At 52.5% G+C, this 12,127-nt stretch overlaps 1 protein-coding gene and 1 long non-coding RNA gene across 2 annotated transcripts in view; one reads left to right on the plus strand and one right to left on the minus strand.

Annotated features, from left to right (window-relative positions):
- Nucleotides 1-12,127, plus strand: part of LOC135405704 (uncharacterized) — a 614,579-nt gene that overhangs the window by 416,711 nt on the left and 185,741 nt on the right. The gene's annotated exons all lie outside the window — the stretch shown is intronic.
- On the minus strand, nucleotides 2,653-3,928 carry LOC135405408 (olfactory receptor 14J1-like). Its single transcript, XM_064640104.1, has one exon. It carries the CDS (start codon nucleotides 3,744-3,746, stop codon nucleotides 2,775-2,777), a length of 972 nt encoding a protein of 323 aa, XP_064496174.1. The 5' UTR covers nucleotides 3,747-3,928; the 3' UTR covers nucleotides 2,653-2,774.

Genomic DNA, 12,127 nt, shown 5'->3' on the forward strand with positions numbered 1-12,127 from the left:
GTCAGGGCACAAACGAATTGGATCCAAAGATAAGGGGACAAAAGACATTACTAGCACTGAATCATTGACCAATTGAACAGTTATCAGGTGATTCAATAGCATGCCCTACAATTTTAACAGTGACTGAATTATAGATTCACAACAACAACATTCCCACCACAGTCAATTCACACCCACACCCAGGCAGAGATGTGTGGACACATCAAGAGCTGGGTGTGGAAAGGTCCCTCTCCCAAATTCTCCTTGTTGTCAGGGAAACACTCCCCCAAATCCCTTTGTGTTTCCCAACAGACAAGGGTCACAGCTGGAGGAGTGTTTGTTGAGGGGCATCAGAATTGTCCTGGGCATCAGCAACGGTCTTTGGAATGTTGCAAACTGGAGGGTTCCCGAGCTGGGAGAGGCTGCCAGAGGTGTCCCACTGAGAGGGAGGTGCTGGGGAGCTGCCAGGGCCTCCCTCAGCCCCGCTGGTTGTGGGCTCCCAAGGGGACTGGCTTTAGTGATCTGCTGAATTTCCATCCTGGTGTCAGGAATGACTGGAGTTTCCAAACTATTTGAGAATTGCATCCAGACTGTTCCATTTGGGCTGTAATTCTGCAGGGAATGTTCCAAGGCTTTCATGGGATGACTGATTATCCTGTGTTCCCCAACTGTTCCACCTGGGATTGTTCGCACCTTTATCATCCAGGAGCACCTGGTCCAGTCCAGGGACACTTTCCCATCCCTCTGTCCCTGTGGCCGCTGAGGCGGCAGCGCAGGCCCGAGGCGGTGCCGGGTCCCGGTGCAGCCGGGGCAGAGCGGCGGCTGCGCGAGCGGCAACCCCGGCGGTGAGTGCGGCAGCCCCGTGGGAGCGGCGGCTCCGGGCACAGACGCCGGCGGCAGCCGCTGTGGCTCCTGGAACCGAGTGGCCACTGGGACACTGCAGGGCCTCCTGGAATCCAGGGGCCGGTGGGACACTGGGGAGCCTCTTGGAGCCAAGGGAACCCTGGGATATATTGGAACATCATGGAACCAAGGGTCCATTGTGACACTGCAGGGCCTTATGGAACCAAAGGAGCTCTCAGAGTTTTTGGAACCTCATGGAATCAGGGGGCCATTTCTGGAAGGATGTTCTGCTCTGATAATACCTAAAAACTGGTCAGAGAATGCAAACAATGCAAACTCTCTGTGATGAGTTACTGCTGGTGTCAAGGTGCTGTTTTTATTGTTGAATTATGCTAAACTCAAAATGCTTCATAAAACTTCAAACACATATCCTGCTTTTTGAAGCAAGATTTGACAGATAAGCTGCTCCCTTTCCTGCAAATATGTCTGGCAGTCAAACTCCTTATAACTATAAAAGCCTCGTTCAACAGACTTCCCTGAAGTGTGTGGAGCTTCTGCCATGAAGCAGGGACAGCTCTTCATGGCCACTCCCCAGGGGTTAAGTGAAAGAGAGAGAACTACCCCGTCCTTGTGTGATAAGTTACCTCAATCTCTGCTTCAGGATTGTTTCTTTTTGCTGGCTTTGATCCAATTGCTTTAATAGAATGACTTTGATAGACTCCAGTGTCCTATCTTACACTATACTACTAGGGGGTTTTCACTTTTATACTGTGCAGGAAATAATTCTGTTTAAGGTCTTTCATCTGTTCACTTGTCTGATCAATTGTCTGTTCATTTGTCATAATTAATAAATTATTTTATTGAAATATTTCTGATTTGCCATCACTAAAACCTGCAGAACAAAGTGATTGAATCACACCTCTATAATTCCTGCAATCTAAACTAAAATCTGAGCCTGAGATTGGATCCAGCCACAGCCAGGCTCCTCTCTGAGAAGGAATTTGGAAAGCAAGTAGGTCCTTTCTGCCCCTCGTAGCTCAACAAGACGGCTTCTGCCATCAACTTTGTCTAAGCCTTCCACCCCCCCAGCCCCAAGCTGTGACACATGGGCATGTTTTGTGCATGCAGTGCAAACATGGACTCCTGAGCTGGTCATTTGCTGTCCCTCCTTGGAGGGAAGAACAAGCCCAATGGCCTGGGGTGAGAGGCCAGTGCTGGGAGCGGCGCTGGCTGTGCCAGGGCACTGCTGGGTGCCCCCACCCTGAGCACTCCCACCCTTGTGCTGGTCACTGCTGTTTTCCTCTGCAGGGCGTTGTGTTGGGCACATCCTGGAGAGCAAAGTGGAAAGCAGATGGAAGCTTTGAGGCCCCGGCCTGAGGAGATGCCCCTGCAGGATGGCAGTGCTGCTGCAGAGGTCAGCTCTGTGCCAGCAGTGCCCGTGGCTGTCCCTGCCTGCAGTCCCTGGACAGTCCTGCAGCAGGACTGGGACCGACTGCCAGAGCACTGAGGCCTCCAACAACACAGGGCTCTGCAGGACAGTGTGGAAGGGAAGGGAGAGGAGGCCAGGCAGGAGAAGGGCTGCTGCTCCCTGGCAGTGCTGCTCTGCTGGGACTCTTTTCTGGCCCAGCTCTGCACAGAGGCACCGACCCTGCAGCTGCAGAGAAGTCAGAGAGGAAAGATGTCAGGCAAACAAGTCAATGCAGAGTTCTTTATTTGGTTGAAGCACACAGTGAGTACAGTTCCTGATTTGTACAGCCTGTGGGCCAGGCTAGAAAGGCAAACACTGAATTGAAAATGGTGTTTATATATATATATACTTTTTTATATATATCTTTATACATATAAAGATTTTTTGATGTGAACAAATTCTCACAAAAATAACACCCCTACCAGAAGCAAAAAATAGAGAAGATATGGTGGGCCTTTAATGAAGTACATAAAAGGATTGGCCTTTAATGAGGTACATAACATGGAGAAGAAGGAGAGTTTATTGCTTCTGAAAAACACCCAGTTATCAGCTTCCTCATGGCATCCTTGAGCTCCTGGTTCCTCAGGCTGTAGATGAGGGGGTTCAGTGTTGGAGATACCACTGAGTACATGAGTGACACAATAAGATCAAGGGATGGGGAGGAGATGGAGGGGGGCTTCAGGTAGGAAAAGAATAACGTGCTGAGGAACAGGGAGACCACGGCCAGGTGAGGGAGGCATGTGGAAAAGGCTTTGTGCCGTCCCTGCTGAGAGGGGATCCTCAGCACAGCCCTGAAGATCTGCACATAGGAGAAAACAATGAAAATGAAACACCCAATCATTAAACAGGCACTAAACACAATAAGCCCAAGTTCCCTGAGGTAGCCTGAGTGTGAGCAGGAGAGCTTGAGGATGTGTGGGATTTCACAGAAGAACTGGTCCAGGGCATTGCCCTGGCACAGGGGCAGGGAAAATGTACTGGGTGTGTGCAGCAGAGCAATGAGAAACCCAGCAGTCCAGGCAGCTGCTGCCATGTGGGCACAAGCTCTGCTGCCCAGGAGGGTCCCGTAGTGCAGGGGTTTGCAGATGGCAACGTAGCGGTCGTAGCACATGATGGTGAGGAGGGAAAACTCTGCTCTAAGAAAGATTATGTAGACAAAAACCTGTGCAGCACATCCTGTGTAGGTGATGGTTCTGGTGTTCCAGAGGAAATTGTGCATGGCTTTGGGGACAGTGGTGCAGATGCAGCCCAGGTCTGTGAGGGAGAGGTGGAGTAGGAAGAAGTACCTGGGGGTGTGCAGGTGGTGGTCACAGGCTACGGCGCTGAGGATGAGGCCATTGCCCAGAAGGGCAGCCAGAGAGATGGCCAGGAAGAGCCAGAAGTGCAGGAGCTGCAGCTCCCTCCTGTCTGCGAGTGCCAGGAGGAGGAACTGGGGCATGGAGCTGCTGTTGGACATTTGCTGCCTCCGGTTATTGTTTTCTGTTGAGGAGAAAAAAGGCAGAACTGAATTAGGCCAGGCTCAATCAGCAAAACATCTTGCATGTCTCATAGCAATTCAACATTCAGGGCCTCTTTTCAGGAAGATCTCTCTGCATCCCTCTCCCCGAGCTCTGGGTTTTGCTGGCTGAAGGGGGCACTGAGAGCAGGGACCCTGGAATGGGCTCCTGAGAAATCCTTCTTGCTGTGCAGTGAGAGGCAACTTGGAGCACAGGGTGAGCTCCAATTAAATGCACTTGTGATGTATCAAAGTGTTTCCAGAACTGCTGGTCACAGTTTGCCCAAGGGCAGAACACAGAGAGGGGATTTGGGGGACTTTGTTTTGTTCGAATTCCTCTTGCCAGGAGGAGTTTGGATGGTTGAAATCTGTGACATTTCTGATGTGCTCCAAGGGAAATCTTGTGAGTCCTGAGAGGCAAAGGAGTGGTCTCTTGGTGCAGAGACAAGAGCTGGCCTTCTTTCCTGTTCACAGCTGCCCCTGTCTGGCAGCTTAGAGCTAAAGGGGGATCACCCTTAGGAAGTCCCTTAAAAAAAGTAACAAGGCACTTCTAGGAGCAGAGGAATCCTGTTTCAAAGAGCACATTGACAGAATCCTTGCCTTTCCTCAGGATGCCTGATTAGGATCTCATCTCTATCCTCCCAGACTGCCACACAGAGGGATCATTGCAGCTCCCAAGTACAGCTGCCCAGGGCATTTCCATGGATTTAGCACTGAGAAGTTTTCTCCATGGGGATCCTGTGCAGCACAGAGATGCTATGGCAGAGCTGTGCCCTTCTGGAGGGCACCTGCAGCCCTGCAGGACACCCAGGCAAACAGCTGAATAACCTGAAGGTGCCTGGAGGGCACTTTGGCACTTGGCTCCCACAGACACATCCCCACAGCAGCACCCAAAGGGTTTGTGTCTGGACAGGAATCTGCCCCCCCCAAACACCACACTGGCTCAGAAAATCCACTGGTGAGAACAAGGAAAGCCCAGGCAGCAGGGGATGGCAGTGAAATGCCACAATGGTGCTGCCAAGGGAGGAGGGACACAGAGAGACAGCTGGAAATCAGGGCCTTGTCCTTGCCTGGGCTCTGGCTGCTGCAGGGCAATGCACAGCCCAGCCCCCGTGGGCCTGAGGGCACAGGCTCTGCTTAGGCTGGGAAAGGAGCCCAGGCAGGAGCTGCTCAGGGAAGGGGTCTGTGCCACAGGGACAGCAGGGAGGGGCCCCCATCCCCCTGCCCAGCCCTTGTGGCAGCAGCTGCCTCTCCCTGCCTGCCTGTCTCTGGGTGAGGAGCTGTTCCTGCCAGCAGCCCCTGCCTGTGCCCAGCTCAGCTCCCTGCCAGTGCTGCCAGAGCCATCCCCAGCCCAGTGCCCAGGGGCAGCTCTGCCTGGGCAGGGGCTGCAGAGCAGATCCCAGGCAGCCTGTGGTGGCTGGGAAGGGGGAGGTGTTCTGGGGGGATGTGCTTCCTGAGAAGGGGCCCTGGAAATGGAGGAGGTGGAGCTGAAGCTGTGAGGAGCCCTGAGCCTGCAGCTGAAGGGCCCTGCCCTGCCCTGCCCTGCCCTGAGGGGTCACTCCTTCCACCCACACCTTCTCCCTGCAGGGCCGTGGCAGCTCCTTGGCCGGGCTGAGAGCTGACCCTGGCAGGCAGCAGAGTCCCTGCCCCAGCACACAGAGCCCTGGGGGCAGGACCCTGCTCTGCACCACAGCCCTGGGCACCCCTGGCTGCAACCGCACCTTCCCACCCCACAGCCAGCCCTGGCACAGGGAACCTTCTGGCCCTGGGCCTCTGATGGGGCAGCAGCAAGTCCTGCTCTGCAGCAGCTTCTCCTGCTGCACCTCAGGAAACCCAGCAGAGCCATCCTGACAGCTCCTGCCACTGCTGCCATTTGGCAGCTGGGAGAGGCACTTGCAGGAGCTCACCTGCACTGCTCTGCAGCCAGAGCCTGACCGTGGCAAAGGGCTGGCAAGGTTCCTGCCCTGAGCAGCTCTGCCCTGTCCTCCCAGCCCAGGATCCCTTGAACCTCCTGCTCCCTTCTCCTCTCTGCCCTTGCTGCCTGCAGCTCCTGCCCTGCTCTGCCATATGGCCACTTCCCCTGCACTGCAGCAACTGGGAGAGTCCTGCTGAAAGATCCTAGAAGCTGTGGGATGTGCCAGCTTTAGGAGATGCCTCCAGGAAGGCAAGTTGAACTTTCCTACAGCCAGAGAATTCTTTCTTCAAATCCTGAGTAGGTTTCTCCCATAAGTGAGAGCTCAGTCACCTCCCAGCCCAGGCTGCCTCTCTGCCTTCTCTCCTGTGCCCTGGGTGCTGCAGGCAGTGCCCTCAGCCCTGCTGGGCTGTGCAGAGGAGCTGCTCACCAGCAGAGCTGTCTCTTTGAAGCTCTTCTTGCTTGCCAGGAGCTCCCTGTGTGCCAGGAGCCCAGCCCAGCTCAGCAGCACAGCAACAGCCCCAGGCAGCCCTTTCTCTGCCCCTCTGGGCTCCCTCCAGCTGTCCCTGGGGCTCCAGGGGAACCTGCTGGCACACAGCTGAAGGAAATAATGATGTGCCTTCTCTCACCTGGGCACAGACACTTCTTTCAGCATTGTCATTTCTCCAGACAGACACAGAGTTAAGTCCAAGAGTCCCCTTTTCATGTCCCATCATTAGACAGGAAACCCAGACAGTGCCCAGGAGGGATCTCCTTCACCTGCACTGAGGGAAGGGACTCAACTGAGTCAACAGAAGTGTCTCCTTGTGGCTCTGCAGACCTGGGGCCAGAAGGACACTCAGCTCCCTCCACAACCCCCATGGGCTGGGATTCCTCCTGCCCCACTTCAGTGGGCCCAAAACAGGCCCCTGCAGGTGACTCCTTGTCCCAGCTCCCATGGCAATGAAGGAAGACCAAAGCCAGGAGTGACCTGCTGGGACACAAACCCCTGGTTCCTCCTGAGAGGCCAGAGGTGACTGAGATTCCTGCTGGGAACTGCAGGCTCCAATGGAGCAGTTCCTAGGGACAGGGCAGCAGCTGTGGGATCTTCTTGGGGGCTGCTGGGACATTGCTTTGGCCAACTTCAGTGGCAGAAGGGGCCCACAGGTAGGACAGGGGAACCTGTCACTGTTCCTTCTGTCCAGGGCAGCCCATAGAGGTGTTCAGGTGACCAAATGGAGTCAGGTGGCACAAGGAGAGAGGTCTCTCTCCTGTTCTTTATCAGGGTATTTTCTACATGTCCTCAGAGTACAATGGCAGTTGTCTTCTGGACATGCCTTCACTGCTGAACCTAATTGAGGGCAGCAGAGCCTGGATTGAACAGCCAAAGAGGGGCCTGTAGTGCCAGGGGAGGTGCCAGGGCTCTGCAGCACAAGTGCAGCAGCTGCCCTGGACAGCACAGGGCCTGTGCAGGAAGCCCATCCCCATTCCCAGCAGTTGTGTGACAGGCACCACCCAGGGCTTCTCAGACACATTGGGGGCCTTTGGGGCAGTGAGTGAATCCCAGCCCTGCAGGGACACAAAGGCTGTTACCATAGTAACTGCCCATAGCAATGGAAATGTCTGATGGTTGCCATGGTAACCGACCATAGTAATGGGAATGTATGATGTTTGCCATGGTAACTGACCATGGGAACAGCAATGTATGATGGTTGCCATGGTATTTGACTGTACCAGTAAGAGTATCAGTTCCCACGGTAACTGATAGTATCAATGAGAATGTATGATGGTTGACATGGTAACTGACTGTACCAGTGGGAAGCATGATGGTTCCTGTGGTAACTGACCGTAGCAACGGGAATGTATGCTGGTTGCCATGGTAACCAAGCATAGCAATGAGAATCTATGATGGTTGCCATGGTAACTGACCCTAGCAACTGGAATGTGTGATGGTTGCCATGGTAACTGACCCTAGCAACTGGAATGAATGATGGTTGCCATGGTAACAGACCATAGCAATGGGAATGTGTCACAGTTGCCATGGTAACCGACCGTAGCAATAGGAATGTGTCATGGTTGCCATGGTAACAGACTGTACCAAAGGAAAGTATGATGGTTGCCATGGTAACTGACTGTAGAAAGAAAAATGTATGCTTGTTGCCATGGTAACCAACCATAGCAATGGGAGTGTATCATGGTTGCCATGGTAACCGATCGTAGCAACAGGAATCTATGATGGTTGCCATAGGAACTGACCATAGCAATGGGACTGTATGATGGTTTCCATGGTAACTGACCTTTGCAGTGGGAAATATGTGATGCTTGCCATGGTAACTGACCATAGCAATAGGACTATATGATGGTTGCCATGGTAACTGACCCTAGCAACTGGAATTTGTGATGGTTGCCATGGTAACTGACCCTAGCAACTGGAATGAATGATGGTTGCCATGGTAACAGACCATAGCAATGGGAATGTAAGATGGTTACCATGGTAACCAACTATGTCAATGGGAATATATGCTGTTTACCATGGTATCTGACCGTAGCAGTGGGAAGTATGATGTTTGCCATGGTAACTGACTGTAGCAATGGGAATGAATGATGGTTGCCATGGTAACTGACTATAGAAACTACAATGTATGCTGGTTGCCATGGTAACGGACTGTACCAGTGGAAAGTATGTTGGTTGCCATGGTAACTGACTGTAGCAATGGGAATGTATGGTGTTTTCCGTGGGAACTGACCATAGCAACGAATATGTATCTTAGTTGCCATGGTAAACGACCATAGCAAAGTGACTGTATGATGGTTGCCATGGTAACCGGCCATAGCAATGCTAATGTATGATGGTTGCCATGGTAACCGACCATAGCAATGCTAATGTGTGATGGTTGCCATGGTAACCTGCTGTAGCAATGGGAATGCATGATGTTGCCATGGTAACTGGCAGTAGGAATGGGAATGTATGATGGTTACCATGGCAACTGACCATAGAAACTGGAATTCAGATGTTTGCCATGCTAACTGATCGTAGCAACGACGCTGTATGATGGTTGCCATGGTAACTGATTGTAGCAGTGGGCCGTATGATGGTTGTCATGGTAACCGACCGCAACAATGGGGATGTGTGATGGTTACCACAGTAACCGACCGTAACAGTGGGAATGTATGGTGGTTTCCGTGGTAACTGACCATAGCAACAGGAATGTATGATGATTGCCTTGGTAACTGACCATAGCAATGGGACTTTACAATGATTGCCTTGGTAACTGACTGTAGGAATGGGAATGTATGATGGTTTCCATGGTAACCGACCGTAGCAATTGGATTGTATGCTGGTTGCCATAGTGACCGACCATAGCAATGCGACTGTATGATGGTTGCCATGGTAAATGACAGTAGCAGTGGGACTGTATGATGGGTGCCAGGGTAACTGACCGTAGAAATGGCAATGTATGATGGTTGCTATGGTAACTGACCATAGCAACGAAAATGTATGATGGTAGCCATGGTAACCGAGCATAGCAATAGGAATGTGTGATGGTTGCCATGGTACCTGTGTGTAGCAATGGGAATGTATGATGGTTGCCATGGTAACTGACTGTAGGAACGGGAATGTGTGACGGTTGCCATGGTAACTGATTGTACCAGTGTGAAGTATGATGGTTGCTGTAGTAATTGACGGTAGAAACGGAATGTATGATAGTTGCCAAGGTAACTGACTGTACCAATGGCAATGTATGATGGTTGCCTTGGTAACTGACCATGGCAATGAGACTGTATGCTGATTCCCATGGTAACCAACCATACCAGTGGGAATGCATGATCGTTGCCACTGTAACTGACTGTAGGTATGGGAATGTGTGATGGTTGCCATGGTAACTGACCTTAGCAATGGGAATGTATGGTAGTTGCTGTGGTAACTGACCGTGGCAATGAGAATATATGCTGTTTGCCATGGTAACTGACCATAGCAGTGGGAAGTATGTTGTTTGCCACAGTAAATGACTGTAGCAATTATGGTTGCCATGATAACCTACCATAGCAATGACAATGTATTATGGTTGCTATGGTAACTGACTGTGGCAATGGGAATGTACTCTATTTGCCATGGTAACTGACCACAGCAATGGGAATGCATGCTGGTTGTCATGGCAACTGTGATTTACTTAGGCTTTGAGCATGATATTTTCATCTGCAAAAACATTAATGAGTGCCCAGAGATCTCCCAAGATGGGCTTTAAAGGTCTCAAGCACATGAGCACTAAACAGGGGCTAAAGAACTGTGGCCTCAATGGTGTGGAGACCGAGGACAGCACAGGACAGCCCTCAGAGGGCTTGAAGGGAGGATTTAGAGATGGTGGATCCTTTTGTCGGAGCAGAAAAGAGCATGAGAAAGAAAGAATTAATGCCAAGTGCAGCTGGGGAGGTCCTGAGTGGACATGAGGAAAAAGGAATTTCACTCCATGGAAAACACTGGACTGGAACACGTCACCCAGGAGGAGTCTGGATGAGCCCAAGGCTTTGTGTGTGCAGGAAGAGCCAGGGAGGACGCAGAGATGTCAGTGCAGGAAGGTGCCAGCCAGGTGGGGCAGCCGGGGGGATGACGACAGCCTGCAGGGAAAGGGGCAGGGCATGGACACCGTAGGACAGCCTGGGCTGGAGAGGAGACAGGGAGGGGGAGAAGCTGAAAGGCCCTGACACAGCCACCTTCTGCAGGCCTTTGGCCAGGGCTGCTGTCTGTGCCCCTGATGCCAGGAGGAGGGGAGTGGCCCTTGCAGCCCTGGGGCCTCATGGCCTCCTTGTCCCTGCTCAGCAGCCTGGCAGGTGCCACCCCATGGTCCTGCCCTTGGCATTGCACATCCCACATCCCAGTGCCCCAGGAAGAGCCCTGAGGAATGAGGCAGGGACACGATCTGCCTTCCCAGGGGCGGGGGGTCAGGGCTTGGCCCTTTGGATTTAAGAAACAAGTCAAGGTTTCTTCAGCATCAGAGCCACCTTTCCCTTGCTTGTCCATCACTGTCTGCAGTTTTCTGCTCTAACTGGAACCCAGGGAGAAGTTCTCAGTTGTGTCCCTCAGTGAGACTCATTAGTACAACAAGAAACTTCAGAGTTTCAATCTCATTTTGACTTCTTGAGAAGTTGTTTGAACTTCCTCTCAGGGACTGAGTCTCATGTAAACAACATCAAACCCCCCAGGGGGTCATGAAATGCCTGGGGCTGTTGCTGTGCTGCTGAGCTGGGCCAGGCTCCTGGCACACAGGGAGCTCCTGGCAAGCAAGAAGAGCTTCAAAGAGACAGCTCTGCTGGTGAGCAGCTCCTCTGCACAGCCCAGCAGGGCTGAGGGCACTGCCAGGGCAGCTCAGGGACACCAGCAGGGCACAGACAGAGCTTCAAGGGGCTCAGCACTGGCAGGAGGGCTGAGAGCTTCCTGCAGGAGGAATCTTGTCAGGGCTGCACATGGTGAGTCTGTGGCTGCAGGGCAGTGCAGGGGCAGCTCCTGGAGGCATCTCCTAAAACTGGCCCAGCCACATCTGATGGGATGGGTGAGCAGGGGCTGTTTTGGAGCACTTTGGAAGAGCTGTGAAGCCGAGGGTGCAGCCAGGGGTGCCCAGGGCTGTGGGGCAGAGCAGGGTCCTGCAGCCCAAGGCGCTGTGCTGGGCAGGGACTCTGCTGCCTGCCAGGGGCAGCTCTCAGCCGGCCTGGGGAGCTGCTGCCAGGGCTGGGGCAGAAGGGCTGTGGGCAAGGAGCAAACCTGGCAGCTGAGGGAGGATCTTTTCCATGTCTCGGTGTTGCAGAGTCACACCTGCTCACAGCTCCACACCACTACACCACATTGAATGGAGAATTTTTTTGCAAACCTCAGAAAAGACAGGGGCTACAGGAAAGGAATTAGTCCCGATGGTTGTTTCCTGCTTAGGCACTGTAGCATAAACATTGTTCTCTCAGTTCAGGAGGCTGCACTGAAATTCCAACTCTTTTACTCTCAGAGATGAATCTTTCAGGCAGTGTCAGAAATGAGCACAGGATCCTGGGCATTGCTGAGCCTTCCCTTGGGGGTTGGCACTCTCCTGTCCCAACCTTTGACTTCTCTGCAGGAAGGCTCCTGTCCTGCTCTGTCCAGCACAGCTGCACGTCTGGGCTGGCACAAGGGACACTTCACAGAGCTGACCTTGGAAACAACATTGTCCTGCTCTCATCACTGCATTGTGGATGTAGTTTTCAATATCTGTTTGTGTGAAATCAAAGTGAATGCAGCACAAGGTAAAGAGCAGATGGGAAACAGGCTGAAGGACTCTGCAGCTCTCCTGGCTCTGCTTTTAACCACAGAGATCTGAGCCCTTTTGTCTCTTGTCTTTTCTAAAGATTCTTCACCTTTTTAGCAATAAAAATGAGAATTTTTACTCCTAAAAAGAACAGTCTGCAGATTTAATGGTGGAACATATCT

The sequence above is a fragment of the Pseudopipra pipra genome, chromosome W (genome assembly GCF_036250125.1).
Source record: "Pseudopipra pipra isolate bDixPip1 chromosome W, bDixPip1.hap1, whole genome shotgun sequence".
NCBI classification, from domain to species: Eukaryota; Metazoa; Chordata; class Aves; order Passeriformes; family Pipridae; genus Pseudopipra; species Pseudopipra pipra.

Coding starts and splice junctions, on each gene's coding strand:
- LOC135405408 (XM_064640104.1), bottom strand. CDS start 3,746: ATGTCCAACAGCAGCTCCATGCCCCAGTTCCTCCTCCTGGCACTCGCA.